At 45.8% G+C, this 17,300-nt stretch overlaps 3 protein-coding genes across 3 annotated transcripts in view; 1 reads left to right on the forward strand and 2 right to left on the reverse strand.

The window, feature by feature from the left end:
* LOC143011578 (TBC1 domain family member 30-like) overlaps nucleotides 1-2,735 on the reverse strand; it is a 10,428-nt gene extending 7,693 nt beyond the window's left edge. The window contains 4 exon segments of the mRNA XM_076164487.1: nucleotides 424-549; nucleotides 623-688; nucleotides 763-824; nucleotides 1,781-2,735. Of these exon segments, the coding sequence (XP_076020602.1) occupies nucleotides 424-549; nucleotides 623-688; nucleotides 763-824; nucleotides 1,781-1,943 (417 nt within the window). The 5' untranslated portion in view covers nucleotides 1,944-2,735.
* A 15-nt stretch (nucleotides 2,736-2,750) lies between these two features.
* LOC143011577 (TBC1 domain family member 30-like) lies at nucleotides 2,751-5,391 on the reverse strand. The gene is made up of 2 exons (XM_076164486.1): nucleotides 4,351-5,391; nucleotides 2,751-3,601 (listed from the first exon to the last, which is right to left on the reverse strand). Exons 1-2 carry the CDS (start codon nucleotides 4,802-4,804, stop codon nucleotides 3,411-3,413), a joined length of 645 nt encoding a protein of 214 aa, XP_076020601.1. The 5' UTR covers nucleotides 4,805-5,391; the 3' UTR covers nucleotides 2,751-3,410.
* A 311-nt stretch (nucleotides 5,392-5,702) lies between these two features.
* On the forward strand, nucleotides 5,703-10,926 carry gnsa (glucosamine (N-acetyl)-6-sulfatase a). The gene is made up of 14 exons (XM_076164484.1): nucleotides 5,703-6,014; nucleotides 6,621-6,680; nucleotides 6,778-6,984; nucleotides 7,147-7,212; nucleotides 7,486-7,584; nucleotides 7,715-7,882; nucleotides 7,960-8,042; nucleotides 8,192-8,310; nucleotides 8,488-8,591; nucleotides 8,871-8,972; nucleotides 9,089-9,199; nucleotides 9,365-9,475; nucleotides 9,567-9,727; nucleotides 9,859-10,926. Exons 1-14 carry the CDS (start codon nucleotides 5,880-5,882, stop codon nucleotides 9,908-9,910), a joined length of 1,578 nt encoding a protein of 525 aa, XP_076020599.1. The 5' UTR covers nucleotides 5,703-5,879; the 3' UTR covers nucleotides 9,911-10,926.
* Nucleotides 10,927-17,300: the final 6,374 nt, after the last annotated feature.

Here is a 17,300-nt window from a genome sequence, read left to right on the forward strand (position 1 = left end):
CAACACATTGTTTCACTTCACTACTACAAAAGGCTTTCCAAGTTAATTTTCCAATAATCGGTACAATTTTTATTTTATCTAAAAGTTTGGATATTGTGAAAATAAAAGGAGCTTTGAGACGAACTTTAACCCCAGTGACCTACATATCTGAACTCAGGGGTGTAAGAATGATTTATTAAGCACTAATGCACTGCAACACACACACACACACACACACACTCAATATGTGGATAATACACTTTGCCTCTGAAAACCAGTGAGTGCACTACCAGCCACAATCTAAGGGAGGCGACAATGAGCACACTGACTGGTGAATCTAGGCCAAAGCTTGAAACCTCACAGGCACCTTCAGACTGACTCTAGCATTCATTTGAAAGGACACACACACACACACACACACACACACACACACACGCACGTTACCTTGACGATCTGGATGCCCAGGGAGTCATCGTCTGGGTTGCTGCGCTCATTGAAAGCGAAGCGAAGCGTCTTCTCCCAGTCGATGGAGATGGTGTGGAGATACTGATCAGCTAAGGTCAACCAAACCTGCACACAAGGAGAGAATGAAACAGCCTGCCATGCACACTGAGAGATAACACAGCCTGTCTGCTGTACTCACCCTCTTCCTCCACTCCTTAGGAACACCAGTGGGCAGTCGGGCCACAGCTTTGAGGGCATCGTACCACTGCAGGGACAACATCTGGAGTCAGACTCTCACACACACGAGCTCAGACCTCTGATCCAGGAGCTCACACTCACCTGCTGGAAGCCGTTCTTCCCCACAGAAGGTTCAATGGTGAACTTCAGCCTGGTGTCCACTCCTGTCACACACACACACACACACACACACACACACACACGATGTTATGAGTAAAGTTCCGTTTACACACACATGTTTAAACACATTTTTAAATCCCGTAACTTTTCTTCTGTTTAACACGCAGGAAGCTTCTGTTCAATTTACAAACATAAAAGCTGAAACAAGACTTGAAGTTGTGAAGTTTCTTTATAAACTGAAGCCTGAACTCGAACCAACAAATCACACGGACAAATCCAACTGTTGACGTCGCTGTCCACTTCCGCGTGGTGCTGAATCAATATAGGTCACAACACACACACACACACCCTTTCTGAACTCACGGCTCGTATCAGAGAACTTGTCGGAGTCCATTTCATTTCATTTAATTTCCTCTGATCTCGACTTCCTGTCTCGTTTCTTCTTCGTCTCTCCTTCACTCGGACAGCAGCGTCATGTTGAATCAGAACAGCTGCTCGCGCTTCACCGCTGCGCCATGGCGCCGCTTCTTCCTCCCTGAGGATTAAAACTACTTCCTGCTCAGATTCACCCGAACCGCAGTCTGCGTCAAAATAAAAGTGTGCTTTGTTTGTTCACGCTGTGACCACGCAAAAGCCTCCAAGGTGAGGAGGAAGGTAAGGAGGTAGGAAATGAGAGGAGGGAACACAGGAGTTTCATATTTTGCGCAGTAATTCAAACAGATTCGACCTTTAAATAACAAAAACATGAAGTTATTAATCGCGCTGTTACTTTAATTACAAACGCAATAAATCATAGAATAGTGACGTCACAACGCAACTGATCATTAGCGCAGTGATCAGACCTTATTGACTGATCACTTATCGATCTGATGTCTATACAGGAAACAGGGCCGCGTGTTCTACTGTAATGTAAACATGTTAACACACTAGACTGAAATCCTGAATCTGCTGACGCACGCGTCCGCTTCCTGTTGGGGTCAGGGGTCATGTTCAGGCTCACCGGGCTCCAGGGTGCACAGCAGCCGCGGGGCGCTCCGGGAGATCCCGTTCCGTTTCTTCAGCACGTTGCTGATGATGTTACCGACTCCTCCTGCGCTCTGCTGCCGCTGCCTGGCGCTCGTCCTCGGCCTCCTGCCGGCGGAGGAGATCCGCTCCTGCCTCATCTGCCCGATCGATCAGCTCATCGATTTAAAACCTGATTCAGTAGATGTCCCCCGCGCGGCTCAATGTTTGTTCCTCGTCCCCCTAGGAAACGGGCCGATGAGATGTATCGATCCGGGAGGAGGACAAGTTCGGAGGAGACGATCCGGCTTTCTGCTCCCGCACACAATCAAGCACTCAACGATGCGTTAACCGTTACGGCACGTTAACGTGTAGCGATTTAGAAAAAGATGAAGAGCGGATTTTTGATTTCTTCAGCTGAAGCTCCTCGTCCTCAGCCTCATCCTCATCCTCAGCATCAGCCGGTGTGACGTCAGCGAGAGGCGTACGGAGAAACGCGTGGGGAGGAGAGGGAGGACGAAGTGATGTAATGGAGAGGAGAGGAGAGAGGGAAGGAGAGGTGAAGAGAGGAAAGGAGGAGACAGGTGAAGATCAGTTTGTTTTTTCTTTGTTACAGGTTTAGATTCAACCACTCGCAGCTCCTTAAAGCCTCTGGCCGGTTTGCCGCATTTCATTTATAGTTCATAAACTGAACGCGTCAGAGTGCAGCAGCTGCACTTCCTTCCCCCGCCAGCGGCGTCGCTGTTTGCTCGGCTGAGCGCTGAGCAGCGGCTGTAGGTGACCGAGCAAGAAGCGAGACGCCAGCGCGTCTGCAGCCAAATAGGGTGACGTCATTAACACGGAGCCCAGGATGTAAAACTGCATGTCACCAATGCGTCGCTAAGCAACGCAGACCCTCAGTTCGATTGTTGCCGTGCAGCGTCTTTAACACGTGTAAGGTTCGTGTGTGTGTGTGTGTGTGTGTGTGTGTGTGTGTGTGTGTGAGATACCTTCAGATCCAGAGGCATCAGCATCTGCATATTATTTTTTGTTATTAAACTTTACAAGTTAAGTTTATTCTCAGTCTGTGTTTCAAAATAAATGAGTAATTCAAGTTTAAGTATTTATCATTTCAATATTTATGGTGGATCCTCCTGACACCTTCATCCTATATGATCCTCCTCATCACACATACTGCTGCTGTCATGGAGGAAGAACCTGATCAACCACCTTAAACCTCAAACTGATCATTTTACACCATGAAGAAGAACAACACTCATCTGAGTACTGTCAGAATAACATGGGAAGCATCGGGTTTTAAAATTTCATGAGAGAAGAAAAGCCTGAATTTGAAGATGAGGAAGAGGAGAAGTCCAGACATTTGAAGGGTTTTGAGTGAAAAGTTTTGTGGTTAGGGGCCAAGTGACGTTAGGATAGATATGAAGACATTCTAAACCTCTTTAGTACAATAATATCAAATATAATTTAGTCAAAATAACTTTAGTTTGATGCATTCTCAGACATAAGAAGACGTGATGCCGTTGTCCCTGGAGGTTGTAAAGCATAAATGTGACATCATCGTCTCACAGCACGTCACAGAACAACACACACACACACACGTTTAAGTCACACGAGCAGCTGGCTCAGTATCAGAGTGTGAAGTGTGTACTCTTACGTCGTTTCTGAGACACGGCCTGAAGACACGCCGTGATGATGTCATAGTTCTTCTGCAGCTTGTGGCACTGTCGGTCTCGTCTCCTCAGCTGGCGCAGCAGCTTGGCCGACTGCAGGCCCGTTCTGTATTTCACCTCCTGGATGATGGAATGCAGCTCTGCCGGGGCTGAAAGGACAAAAAGGACAAAAGGACGCTGACAGATTCATGATAAACTCCATGCTTCTTCTCCACATAACATCAGCCTCACAATCTAAACACAACAACACACCTGAGCCTGAACATTTCTGCCAACTAAAGAAGCATACCAGGACATTTGTCATTAAGCTCTGAGCAAACGTGAGGAAATGAAGCATTGTCTCCTCGCTGGGTGCCGAGCCTCAGAGGAAACATTTACCACACAACACAATGGAGCAGATGTTCACACTTAAACACACAAGTTTACAACTAACAACTAACAAGTATCAACAGAAATGCTGTCAATCATTCCATCTGAAAAGCTGGAGCCACAAAATCTCCATCATTTCAAGATATTAAATAATTAAAAGTATTCATTGTTTATTAAATAGTTAACTTTGTTTACCAACTAATGGATGAAGTGTTTCTGCACATTACTTCATATTATAATGTAAATACTGCAGCACTGTTTACCTCCAGGTGTGTTCACTTGTTTATGCAGAAATAAAGAAACTAATGATGAAACAACCAATGAATAAATAGATTGGTCAATAATGAATTAACTCGTTTTTGTTTCCGGGTTGTATCATTTGCAGCTTTTCTACAAAGTGAACTTTACTGTTGTCACAACATAAGAAACTTGGAAGACATCTAGGGCGAATGACAACAACAAAGTAGCTTCGTTTGTTTTGGAGGCTTTGTTGGCCCAGCAGAGGAGGAGGACCCCGCTCACCCCTCACCTTTCTGGGCCAGGTAGTTCATCTGGTGCCTCCTGGTGTGTTTCTCCTGGAGCTCCTGCAGGAAGCTGGAGCCGGAGTTGCTGCGGCCCAGGAAGGCGTCTGAGCCGGATGCCTCGGTGGAGCTGTCCCAGCTGTCCGCGTTCCTCCGGCCGCCTGAGCTGAACGTCTCGTACAGCTCCACCAACAGGCAGTCAACGATGGAGTCCCGCGGACCGTTGACGTCATCTCCCGGCGAGTCACAGTCCGTGTCACCGGCGGCGCTGGAGGCCCATCCGTGCCCGCTGACGGGCTCCGGGTGTCCGGGAGCGGAGGACTCCGTCAGCGCACAGACCAACGGGCTCCACTGTTGGAAGGCAGAGAAGTCCTCCCGGAGGTCCGCGGCGCAGCTGACAAACACGCCGCTCTCGTCGTCTTGGTCCATTATGTCAACTTCCAAAAGTTCATTCCTGCTCATTTTCACCTCCAAACGTTTTCTCACATAAGCGCCGGTTTAGAGAGAAATGAGAGAATTGAAGGTTCCATGTTTAAAGTTTGTGTGTGTGTGTTGAGTCGCAGAGTTCCTGGACTGTTCCATTCCTCCTCAACAAGTGCATTCCTGTTGCCAGCTTGTCGTTTCCTTCATGAAAGTTCCTCGCGCGCCCCCTCCCGCACTGAACAATGGACCCGTCCACTCCCTCAAACTCCCACAGTAACTGAAGTTTGAGCAGAGCGCAAACAGGTGCAGCAGGTGCGGACTGACCAATCAGAGAAGAGCATGTATCAGGCTTCCTTATCAGCCAATCAGGATACTGGACGTAGACGGCAAGTTGTTCTCTACGAAAACAAAGCTTCCATGGAGTTCAACATGATGTGTCAATCAATCGGTACTGATCAGTGATCGATCGAATTGATCCATGAAGTTCGAGAATTCAAGATGTAATTAACTTTTGGTCTTTCTCAACCGATCTCTCCCTTTTTTAAATGAGTGACGTAAACAAAATGTGACTCGCAAAAGGAACTAAGTACAGCGCATCATGTTTAAATATATAAAGGGCATTTTAAACACTTTCACAAATTAAAGGACATGAACGAAACCATTTAGAGTGACGTCGTTAGTACAAACTTTACAATGTGCACCTGTTTGGTATTTATTATTAAAAACACACGCACTGATACAGAATATAAACACTATGAAGACGGAAACGTATATTTTACGCACATTGATTAGGCATACAAGCGCCAAATTGCGAGTATTAAAATATGTTAATGTAAAAAAAGACAACACGTTTGTGTTTAAGAAATAACATCGTAAAGTCAACACAAGCTGAGCAACGTGTCCAGATCAAGTTTGTGTTGCTTTTCAACGCGACTGCTTCCGGAACACGTGACCGGACACAGGAAGTGTGTCTCACGCAGCCGTTTGTTTTCCTTTTTCCCCCGGTAAACATTTTATAACTTTAGAAATTCTCTCCTCGCTGTTCTCAGACTTACACTCGGACGAGGACGCAGACAGATTAATGAATATAAATTACATATAATAAAGAGTCTAAATGCCTTTTCGCCTCCGCCTGTCGTGTTTATTTATCTGCGTCACTTTATGGACGACATTTGGAGCTGAATCCCACCGCAGCCCGAACATCGTGTTGATCCTCACCGATGACCTGGACGTCGCCAATGGAGGACTGGTGTGTGCATTAATCACTTCACTCATCAAAACACTGGTTTACAATCCTGAGTCCTGCTGTTTTCATTTGGTTGTGTTGTTGAATCATAAAGATATCTTCATATTTAAGCCCAATAACTTCATCATAATTCAAGACACAAGTCTCCAACATGTCTCATTACATAATGATCCATGTCGCCTGTCTGCATTTCATTTTGGCTGTTCCTGGAGACTTTAACCACAAATTTAACCCCGAGCAAGTGTTGTTGTTGCTGCTGTCGCTGTTGTTGTTGTTGTTGCCCGGATGCCCCTCAGAAATACCGGACTGAGCTTTTTGTAGTAAAATGGGTAACATAAATATCATCCAATCTGAGTGTTTGAGTTGATGACCTGGTAAGTCTTCGCTTTTTATTTATATTGTGTTTACTTTATTGAAATTAAGTGCAAAGAACTATCTGTACTTTCTTTCAGTGTTTCATTGAACAACTGACTGTGTTCTTGATTCTACAGCTTCATCCCTTCTTCCTGTCTGTCCTCTGTGACATGTTTGATTCTCATGAAGACCATTTAGAACAAGTCCACCTTAAATAAAGAGCGATAAAGAGAGCGGTCTATTGTTTCCTTTCAGACTCCGTTGAGCAAGACCAAGAAGCTGATTGGTGAAGCAGGAATAACGTTCACCAATGCTGTGAGTATCATTCCAGTTCTGGATGTCACAGTTGTAATGTTGCTCTCTCCTCAGGTCTGAGTCTCCCCCGTCTCTGTCCTCTCCGTCCTCTCCGCAGCTGGTGGCGAGCCCGCTGTGCTGCCCGAGCCGAGCCAGCATCCTGACGGGGAAATACCCTCACAACCACCACGTCATCAACAACACACTAGAGGGGAACTGCAGCAGCAAAGCCTGGCAGAAGAGCCAGGAGGGCCGCACCTTCCCCGCCCTGCTGAAGGCCCAGGCAGGGTACCAGACCTTCTTCGCTGGGAAATACCTCAACCAGGTACGAGAAGGTCGGACTCAAAACGGAAAGGTTTCAACAGGCTCCACTTTGTGTGGTTACATCGTCACTGTGTGTGTGTGTGTGTGTGTGTGTGTGTGTGTGTGTGTGTGTGTGTGTGTGTGTGTGTGTGTGTGTGTGTGTGTGTGTGTGTGTGTGTTTCAGTATGGGCACTCAGAGGCGGGGGGAGTGGAACATGTTCCTCCAGGATGGAGCTACTGGGTCGGACTGGTAAGGCTCAACAAGACGCAGCTCAGAAATCAATCAATCGATACATAAATCATTAAACAAGGATAAACGTTTAAAGCTGAAGTTGTTTTGTGTACCAAAGCTACATTTACTGGAAAAGATTAGATATTAAAGCTGAAATTCCATAATAACAATGGATGTGTAGGATGAGGCTCCAACAGCTCCCAGAATGCATCTCTCTGCATACATGAGAGGATCTGTATGTTGTGATGTCACTGTGTTTGTTTGTTTGTTTGTTTGTTTGTTTGTTTGTAGGAGAAAAACTCCAAATATTACAACTACACTCTGTCAGTGAACGGGAAAGCACAGAAACATGGAGCGGACTACGGCTCGGACTACCTGACCGACCTGCTGGTGAGAGAAGGCTCAACACACCCGACCTCTGACCTCTGACCTCACTGCTGACTTCATGTCCTCGTGGATTCATTTCCTTCGCGTTGCTCGTCCGTGTTAACCTCTTCCTCTTCCTCTCCTCCTCCTCCAGGCCAACGTCTCCTTAGATTTCCTCCAGCAGAAATCAAACTTCCAGCCCTTCTTCATGCTGGTCTCCCCCCCGGCCCCCCACTCCCCATGGACCGCAGCCCCCCAGTACCAGGACCGCTTCAACACCACCAAGGCCCCCAGGGACCCCAGCTTTAACCTCCACGGGAAGGTGAGCCGGCCCCCTCTGCAGGTCCAGCCTTCAGCCCCGGGGGTTTGTGGGTAATCCCTCCTCCTCTCCTTCCTCAGGACAAACACTGGCTCATCCGTCAGGCCAAGACTCCCATGACAAACTCGTCTATCCAGTTTCTGGATGAAGCATTCAGGAAACGGTGAGAGTCTTCCTCATTCCTTCAACGCCCTCTTACTGTAACTGATCCTCTCCTTTAACGTCCTCCTCCAGTTACTATAGTGACTGTAAGATAGAGCTCCATGACATCATCCAGAGGGCTCAGGGTCTGTTGCTCTTCCCGACCTGTAGGTGGCGCACCCTGCTGTCAGTGGACGACCTGGTGGAGAGAATCGTGAAGAGGTTAGAGGTCAGAGCTGAGCTGGACAACACCTTCATCTTCTTCACCTCTGACAACGGATATCACACCGGTAACACACACACACACACACACACACACACACACACACACACACACACACACACACACGGAGACAAGCAGGCAAACATACAGGATACAAACATACAGCTTCAGATTCAGCTTCAATGTATCTGTCTGTCTGTCTCTCTCCTGTCTCTCTCTCTCTCCCCCTGTCTCTCTCTCTCAGGTCAGTTCTCTCTCCCTCTGGATAAGCGTCAGCTCTATGAGTTTGATATCAAAGTTCCTCTCATGGTCAGAGGACCCAACATCAAACCCAACCAGACCAGCCAGGTACACACACACACACGGGCACACACACACACACACACACACACACGGGCACACACAAGGACACACGCACACGCACACACACACACACGGGCACACGGGCACACGGGCACACACACACACACACATGGGCACACACACACACACATGGGCACACACACACACACATGGGCACACACACACACATACAAACACAAACACACAGGTTCCCACACACGCACACACAGACGCACAATCGCACACACACACTAACACACACACACACCTCTCCTGTGTCTCCAGATGCTGGTTGCTAACGTGGATCTGGGTCCGACCATCCTGGACATCGCAGGCTTTGACCTGAACCAGACTCAGATGGACGGATCCTCCTTCCTGCCCATCATGGTGAGGAGACCAGCTGACCTGTCCATCAACCGCCTCACTGTAACCCACGGCAACACCTCACCACCTGTGTGTGTGTGTTTGTGTGTGTGTGTGTGTGTGTGTGTGTGTGTGTGTAGGAGGGGAGGATGAACAGCAGCGGGTGGAGGACAGACTTCCTGGTGGAGTATGAAGGAGAGGGGAGCGAGGTCTCAGACCCGGCCTGCCCCCTGCTGGGCCCCGGGGTGTCGGTACGATCACACAGGAAGCTGCACTGGCTGCACTCTGTGGGTGAACTAGGTCTGACTCTCTCTCCCTCTCTCTCTCTCTCTCTCCCTCTCTCTCTCTCTCTCTCTCTCCCTCTCTCTCTCTCTCTCTCTCCCTCTCTCTCTCTCTCTCTCCCCCCCTCCCTTCAGGAGTGTTTCCCAGACTGTGTGTGTGAGGACTCGTACAACAACACGTACGCCTGTGTGCGCACCATCGCCCCCTCTGCTGACCTGCAGTACTGCGAGTTTGATGACAATGAGGTGAGCAGGAAGTTCATCTTCATCCCCAAACTCACACAGCAAAGCCTCTTACATCACACACACACACACACTCACATTCTCTGTACTGCAGGTTTTCGTGGAAGTCTACAACCTGACAGCCGATCCCTTCCAGCTGACCAACATCGCTAAGACCATAGAGCAGGAAGTCCTGGAGAAGATGAACCACCGCCTGATGATGCTGCAGTCCTGCTCTGCTCACTCCTGTCGCACCCCCGGGGCGTACGACACGCGGTGTGTGTGTGTGTGTGTGTGTCTCCGTCTCCCCACTTCTCTTTACTTTGTTTATATTTATTTTCCCGCCTTGGAAGCACAATTTCTAATCCGGTGAGTTTCTTGACTTTTATATTTCTCCTGTTTTCCAGGTTCAAGTTTGACCCCCGGCAGATGTTCAGCAGCTGGACCCTCGGCACGTGAAGCAGCAGAGCGTCGCCTCATCAGAAGCGTCAGGCCGGGCAGGAAGCTTGATGTTGTTGATGTTTCTGTCTCAAACCAATCATTTCATAATGTTAGAAAGGCTTAATGGACAGAAACCATCCATGAACCAAACAAAGATAACAAGCTCATCACACCCACACACACACACACACACACACACACACACACACACACACACACACACACACACACACACACACACACACACACACACACACACACACACCAATCACGTGTATCAATCATGTTCATCCCCATGATCTGTCACAGCACATTTTGACCTTAAACCCCAGATCTCTAGTTTTAAGCTTTAACACAGAAGTAATCAACCACAGTCACAGTGAAACACCTGTCAAAGGTGAAACCATGACACATAAACAAACAGAGGAGCGACACACTGAAGTCCTGGATGTGTTGGATCAACCAGTCAGGCCGCTTTAAAGAGCCTAAAACCTACCTTGACCTCTGACCTCTGACAGTAATGAGCCTGATATCTGAACGTCCTGAGTTTCTGGTGGAAGTTATTTCAGATCTTCATCATTGTTCGAGGTCAAATCTGTACATTTACATCCAAACTAAAATGTGATTTTGCCAACAAACCTGTTTCCTCTGTAAACACAGAGAGAGAGAGAGAGAGAGAGAGAGAGAGAGAGAGAGAGAGAGAGAGAGAGAGAGAGAGAGAGAGAGAGAGAGAGAGAGAGAGAGAGAGAGAGAGAGATATGACTGAAGGAGTGAAGCAATGACCAAAGTGTTTATTTTCTTTTTATCTGATTGTAGTTTTCTTGTGATTCTCTCGTTTTTTTTCTCATTTTCATTTCACTGATGCACTTTTCTGGTTTGTCAGAACTCTTTGTGTTGTTTTGGCACTTTAAGTTTTAACTATAAGTATAGTTAGTAAGTAAGTTTATGTATTTTCAGAGCGTAAGCATGGAGATGTTGTCTTCTGGCTTGTGTTTGTGTTTGTGTTTGTGTCCTAATAAAGATTCTGAACGTGACACAGATCCTCATCAATCAGTCCGTCTCACTTTAATGTGGAAGGTTTCACCATAAAGTCTCAAAACGTGCAGCTAACATTTAGAACAACATGGATCACCTACGTCTGATCTGACGTTTAGTGCCGGCACATCTGTGGAAACATCAGCAGACACAACCGTCCTCCACCTAATGCAGCTGCAACACACTTGCTTGCTTGTGGTTGTCCATCGAGTCCGATGATGACGTCCACTTCTGACTATCGGTGAGTTTTTTGATGACTGAAAAGTCCAATCCTGGATCCGCAGGTTTTATTGCAGGTTGGGCATGTGAGCGTAGTGTTGGTGTTGCTGGCAGTCACAGCTACGTTCCTCCTGAGCCTTTTCTGCTGCCTCCTGGCTGTCCTGTCCTCCTCCAGTGATTGGGTCCCATCAAGACACATCTGCCGCCAGGTGTTGCGGTCAGCAGCCATATCTTCCAGGTCCCCAGGCTTAATTTTGCATTTCTTTAGTGCGGATTTCAGTTTGTCTTTGAACCTCTTTTTCTGTCCTCCCGCAGAGCGCTGGCCGTGGTGTAGCTGGCCGTATAGGACTCTGCGAGGCAGACGATTGTGGGGCATTCTAATGACATGCCCCAGCCACCGCAGTTGGTGTTGAGTAATTGTGGCCTCAATACTCCGGCAGCCTGTTCTACTCAATATTTCAGTGTGAGGCACACGGTCACGCCAAGTGACCCCCAGGATGCGCTGAAGACAGCGGATGTGGAACTGCTCCAGGGACTTGACATGACGGCTGTAGGTGACCCAGGCTTCACAGCTGTAGAGCAGGGTGGTGATGCAGACGGCCCGATACACAGCACTTTTTGTTTGGAGATGGAGGTTCTTATTCTGAAAGACCCGGCGCCTGAGTCTCCCGAAAGCAGCTGATGCTTGTTTAATCCGGTTTTGCACTTCAGTGTCAATGGTGTTGTCTTCTGAGAGGATGCTCCCCAGGTATTTGAAAGATGGTACTACAGACAGCTTTTTGTCATCGACAGTGAAGACAGGTGGTGTGGGTGGAATGTTGGCACTCCACTGGCAGACTACCTCTGTTTTGGCAGTGTTGATGGTCAGCCCCATCCTGCTGTATGCCCTCACTGCTGCATCCAGGACAAGCTGGAGGTCTTGTGGAGAGTGAGATACAAGCGCGCAGTCATCTGCATACTGCAGCTCAAGTATTCTTAATTTGTTCAGTTTGGTGGTTGCCTGCAACCTCCTGATGTTGAAGAGGTTGCCATCCAGCCTGTAGACAATTTCCAGCCCACTGTTGTCTTCAATCTCCTTGTGGAGAAGCTGGGTGACACAAAGGAGGAAGATATTAAAAAGTGCAGGTGCTAGTACACATCCTTGCCTTACTCCTGTACGCACAGAGAAAGGGCTAGACTCTTGACCTCCTACTCTCACCCTGGCAGTCATTCCATCATGGAACTGACGCAGGATGTTAACAAACTTCCTGGGGCAGCCAAACCGGAGGAGGACGCCCCACAAGAGATCTCTCTGTACAGAGTCAAAGGCTTTGGAGAGGTCAACAAAAGCCATAAACAGGTCTTTATGTTGCTCCCTGCACTTTTCCTGCAGTTGCCGGGCTGTAAAGACCATGTCGACCGTACTCCTGCTCTTTCTAAACCCGCACTGTGACTCAGGTAACAGAGACTCTGTGATGTTACTGACCAGCCTCTGAAGCATCACCTTGGCCAGGACCTTGCCTGCCACAGCAAGAAGTGCGATGCCCCTATGGTTTCCACAGATGGCTCTGTCACCTTTGTTTTTATATATGGTGGCAATGCTGGCATCTTTCCATTGCTGGGGGATGCTTTCATCAGCCCAAACTTTGGTGATGTAATGGTGTATCGATCTTGTGCAGAGGTAACCTCCCTGTTTCAGTAGTTCTGCTGGGATATTGTCAGAGCCAGGTGATTTGTTGTTTGTTGTTTGTTGCATCTAACATTTTGAACAACATGGATCACCTACGTCTGATCTGATGTTTAGTGCCGGCACATCTGTGGAAACATCAGCAGACACAACCGTCCTCCACCTAATGCAGCTGCAACACACACACACACACGCACACACTTAGTGACCGAAGACCCTCAGACAGAGCGACTGTGAGGACGACACATTAGTGACAGATAAGCTGCACACATGGGTTTGAATCCCGCGCTGGCCCGGATCCTTCCTGTCTGCGTGTTCTTAACATGTTCCACTTTCTCCCAGCATCAAAACATGCCTGGAAGGTAAAAGCAGCTGCCATTGCCCTTGAGCAAGGCACTAGGCCGTAGATCTAGAGTGTCATTTGTACGTTATATATACATATTTACATCTAAACGTATACGTATAGACACACACACACACACACACACAGGTGAGGTTTGCATTACAGACAGGAGGCTGAACACGATGTCGTCCATGTTGGATCAGTTTACAGGTCAAGGATCAATAAGTGAAGTGAAACAAGACAACAAAGAGGAAGCTCATTCTCTCACCACATTCTGGAAGGTTCTGACCCATCTGAGTAATGAAGGTCAACCTGTCATCAGGACCGATCCTCCACAGCAGGGGTCAGGAACCTTTTTGACTGGGAGAGCCATGAAAGCCAAATATTTCTAAATATATTTCATTGAGAGCCATATAGTATTTTGACGTCTGTTGACTCATCTAACGCGAGAGAAAAGTATGTCCCGGCGTTTATGTCCTTAATTTGTGTTTCCTCGACTTGATTTGCCATCATGATGCTACGATCGTGCACAGTTCTTGCTGACAGGGGCATGTCTTTTATTCGTTTGATTATCTTGTCTTTATTTGGGAAGTCATCAAACAGTTCATTGGCCACATCAAGCATGAATGTTTTGGCATACTCGCCATCTGTGAATGGCTTTCCATTCCTTACTATTGCCAAAGCACCCGCAAAGCTAGCGGAATTCCCGTCACCTTGCTTGGTCCACACACGTAGTTGCTCCTCGCATGCCCTTTTCCTGCTGTCCCCCGCTGGGTATTTCGATGCAAATGAAGCATGGTGCGTATCGAAGTGCCGCTTTATATTTGACCGTTTCATCGATGCAATTTTATCATTGCATGTTAGACATACCGCAGATCCTGCTCTCTCCACAAATGCAAATTCCTCTGTCCACGCAGCCTGGAATGCACGGTAATCATCGTCTTTTTTTCTTTTTGCCATCTTTTCCGTTACAGGGGTTGAAGCGGATAAACTAGTTGGCTATCTGATAAAATTGATTTCTTCACCTTTACAATGACCCGGACATGCTCGCGAGCCATTGGTTCCCGACCCGACCCACGGGTGACCCGTGACCCGTGAAATTGATCTTCAAAACTAATTTCTGTTTACTTTGAAATGACACAGTATTATTAAGAAATATCACAAGTATTTTAAAATCAGTTCCGAACTGATTTTTTTTTTTTTTTTTTTTTCAACTCAAAATTGTCTGGGAGCCATAGGTTCCCGACCGCTGCTCCACAGCTTCCCGTCCACTGTGCCCGTGTACACATTACCTACACACAGACACACACACACACACACACACACACACACACACACACAAAGCTAAAAGTGTGTGCCACAGACAAAGAGGAAGCGCTGAAGAGGCCAAAGCTAGAATGTGTGTGTGCTGGAAAAAGAGGTGCAGTCAGCTGGTGGCGATTCACTCAAACAGCAACTTATGGGAAAATACCTAAAAGAATCTGTACTGGTAATAAAGTGCAATTTAAAAAGCATAAATGAGTTAAAATGTGTTGAGAATGTTAAGAAGATAACTAGGATTATGTACAATGACACCAGCTTACCACAAGAAGATAAAAACGAGAAGTGAAGCTTACACAAGAAAGAGAGAGAGAGAGATTTCCCAGGACCCAAATAGGTCAGAGCGCACACACGGCTATAAAAGACACAGCGGACCAAAGAGCGGGGTTCAGTCTTCACAAGCCACCAGGATCTAAAACACTATCTCTTGGATTACTGGAGGGAGGTTGTGAGCGGACCTGACCACCCAGGCTGAAGTTAGGAGATTTTTGCCCCAGCAAAGGAAAACCCTGTTTGGAATAGAAGCGCCCGTGAATGGGCTCCACCTCCGGGTGCGAAAGGACCGTTAACCAGGCCAGGTTAACCCCTCCCTCTCTCTCCCTAAAGTGTAATTATTATATATTAGACCTCAGCTCATAATCTACACTAGAATCAGATTAGAACAAGATTAGTTAACTTTAATAATTGTAATTTGTAATAAAGTAATTTGTAACAATAATCTGTATATACAGGTTTGATTTAATGAAAGTGTATCAATAACTAGTTTATACTATATCAGAGTTTAAAGCTTAATGGAAGGATCTTAATAATTAAATTACATTAGGATCAGAGTAGAAAACTATGGAGGACTAAAAGTGCCAAAATTAAATAAATAAATACGCCATTAAATAATGAAGTGTCATTAATTAATTAAATGTGTCAATAATTAATTTAATGTGTCATTAAATGTGAAACAATTGATTAAATAAAACAAGTCATACAATTTAAAAAAAACATTTAATTATTTCAGTGCACATTTAATTATTTCATAGTTCGGTGTTACAGCGAACCATGAATTAATTTTTTAACTATGAAATAATTAAATGTGCACTGAAATAATTAAATGTTTTTTTTAAATTGTATGACTTGTTTTATTTAATCAATTATTTCACATTTAATGAATTATTGACACATTTAAGTAATTATTGACACTTTTAATTAATTATTTAATGGCGTATTTATTTATTTAATGGGGGAGGCAGTAGTCGAGAGGGTAGAGCTTCCGCTTAAGAACCGGAGGGTTGCCGGAGGGTTGCCGGTTCGAGTCCCTGCCGAGGTGCCCCTGAGCAATTGCTCCCCCCTCTGCGAAGGGTGGTAATATAATGTAATGTAAGTCGCTTTGGATAAAAGCGTCTGCCAAATGATCGTAATGTAATTTAATTTTGCCACTTTTAGTCCTCCATAGAAAACTGCATAAAAGTGTATTAACAATTAAAAGACACTAGGATCAGATCAGAAAACGTAATAAAAGTATGTAAATAATTAGTTTACGCTAGAATCAGATTAGAGAATTTAATAAAAGTATATTGTTAATTAATTTACAACTTCAATCAATCAGAATTAGAACAGTTAGTTAAATTAGTGATGGACTGTCTTTCTTGTAATGGCTTTGACAATAGTCTGTGTAATTTTAGCATTTATGACTAGCCCAGGAGGGTGGTCTCAAATCTGGTTTCAAAGGTGGTTTCCAAATAATGACAATGAAAAATATACATGCCTTCCAGGTGTACCGTGCAGAGCGGCGTAAAAATCTGATCTGTCTGGCGAAGAATGGTGGGTTGATTCGGGGTTTAAATCCTGCCCGGGAGACATAAATCCGGGAACCACGCCCAGACAGAAACGACAAAACCACAGGTAGGAAGGACACAGGAAACACAAAGCAAAGAGCAGACAGAAGGACGGGACGAACAAAGTAGCTGGAGGAGTAAATGCAAAGGTACGTGCTTTATTCTTCTTCATCCAAAGTCTAAATGTAGGCGCAAGCTTGCAGCTTCAGAACTACGCTTAAAGTGCTGCTTTTTAATTAAAAAACCTACATAAGTAGTTTACGGGTAAGCATGTATTTACTATAACACACACATTTGTTTGAATCAACTGCAGTATTCTGAATAAAATCAAATTTCGTATCGAATATTCAGAAAAACTGCTTAAATTCTACTGAATCCATTTTCTAAATGATGCAGAGAGCTGATAAGAGCTGCATTACACACACACACACACAGGCTGATTCGGGTCAAATCTTCTCAGATTTTGGCTCCGGGGCCCTAAAGCTTCACCAAGGAGGTCGTCATGGACAACATGATCGGTTATCTCAAAAACATCAGCAACTATATTATTATTATGTGGGGTTCTACCTCTAACCTCCACAAAACACCAGGCGTAGTCGGAAGATAGCGTTGTTAGCGCCTCCAAGGTGCAAAAGATACAAAAGAAAAATGCACAGGACTGTCAAACAAAAATTACCTTACAAAACAGGTTTCACATTCTAAGGAAAAGAAAAAAGGAGTTCCTCAATAACTCAAACAGGTTTCCACTGTTTCCCTAATAAACATGACTCATTATAAAGCAGCAAACCGACTGCCCGCTCCCAGGCTGAGGCAGTCTCCTTTTATTTCCATAGCCCCTCCCAATAGGCTTTAAACAATTTCTTAAATAAATTAACCCAATTTCTACTCACAAAAACAGCAGTCACAGTTACCTTCACCTCAAATATAAATTACACAAATTATCCCTACTATATCTCATTCTACAGAAATGAAAAGCAGGTCATTTGTAAGTCAAAGAAT

The sequence above is a fragment of the Genypterus blacodes genome, unplaced genomic scaffold, assembly GCF_046128005.1.
Source record: "Genypterus blacodes isolate CSIRO-AG114 ecotype Tasmania unplaced genomic scaffold, CSIRO-AGI_Gbla_v1 ptg000136l_1, whole genome shotgun sequence".
NCBI lineage: Eukaryota > Metazoa > Chordata > Actinopteri > Ophidiiformes > Ophidiidae > Genypterus > Genypterus blacodes.

What these genes read in the sequence shown, in the direction of transcription:
- LOC143011577 (XM_076164486.1), bottom strand. Translation starts at nt 4,804, where the DNA reads ATGAGCAGGAATGAACTTTTGGAAGTTGACATAATGGACCAAGACGAC. An exon ending in GAACTACCTGGCCCAGAAAG is followed by an intron (nt 3,602 to 4,350) that starts GTGAGGGGTGAG and finishes TTGTCCTTTCAG; the next exon opens with CCCCGGCAGAGCTGCATTCC.
- gnsa (XM_076164484.1), top strand. Translation starts at nt 5,880, where the DNA reads ATGCCTTTTCGCCTCCGCCTGTCGTGTTTATTTATCTGCGTCACTTTA. An exon ending in CCTCCTTCCTGCCCATCATG is followed by an intron (nt 8,973 to 9,088) that starts GTGAGGAGACCA and finishes GTGTGTGTGTAG; the next exon opens with GAGGGGAGGATGAACAGCAG. An exon ending in CCCGGGGCGTACGACACGCG is followed by an intron (nt 9,728 to 9,858) that starts GTGTGTGTGTGT and finishes CCTGTTTTCCAG; the next exon opens with GTTCAAGTTTGACCCCCGGC.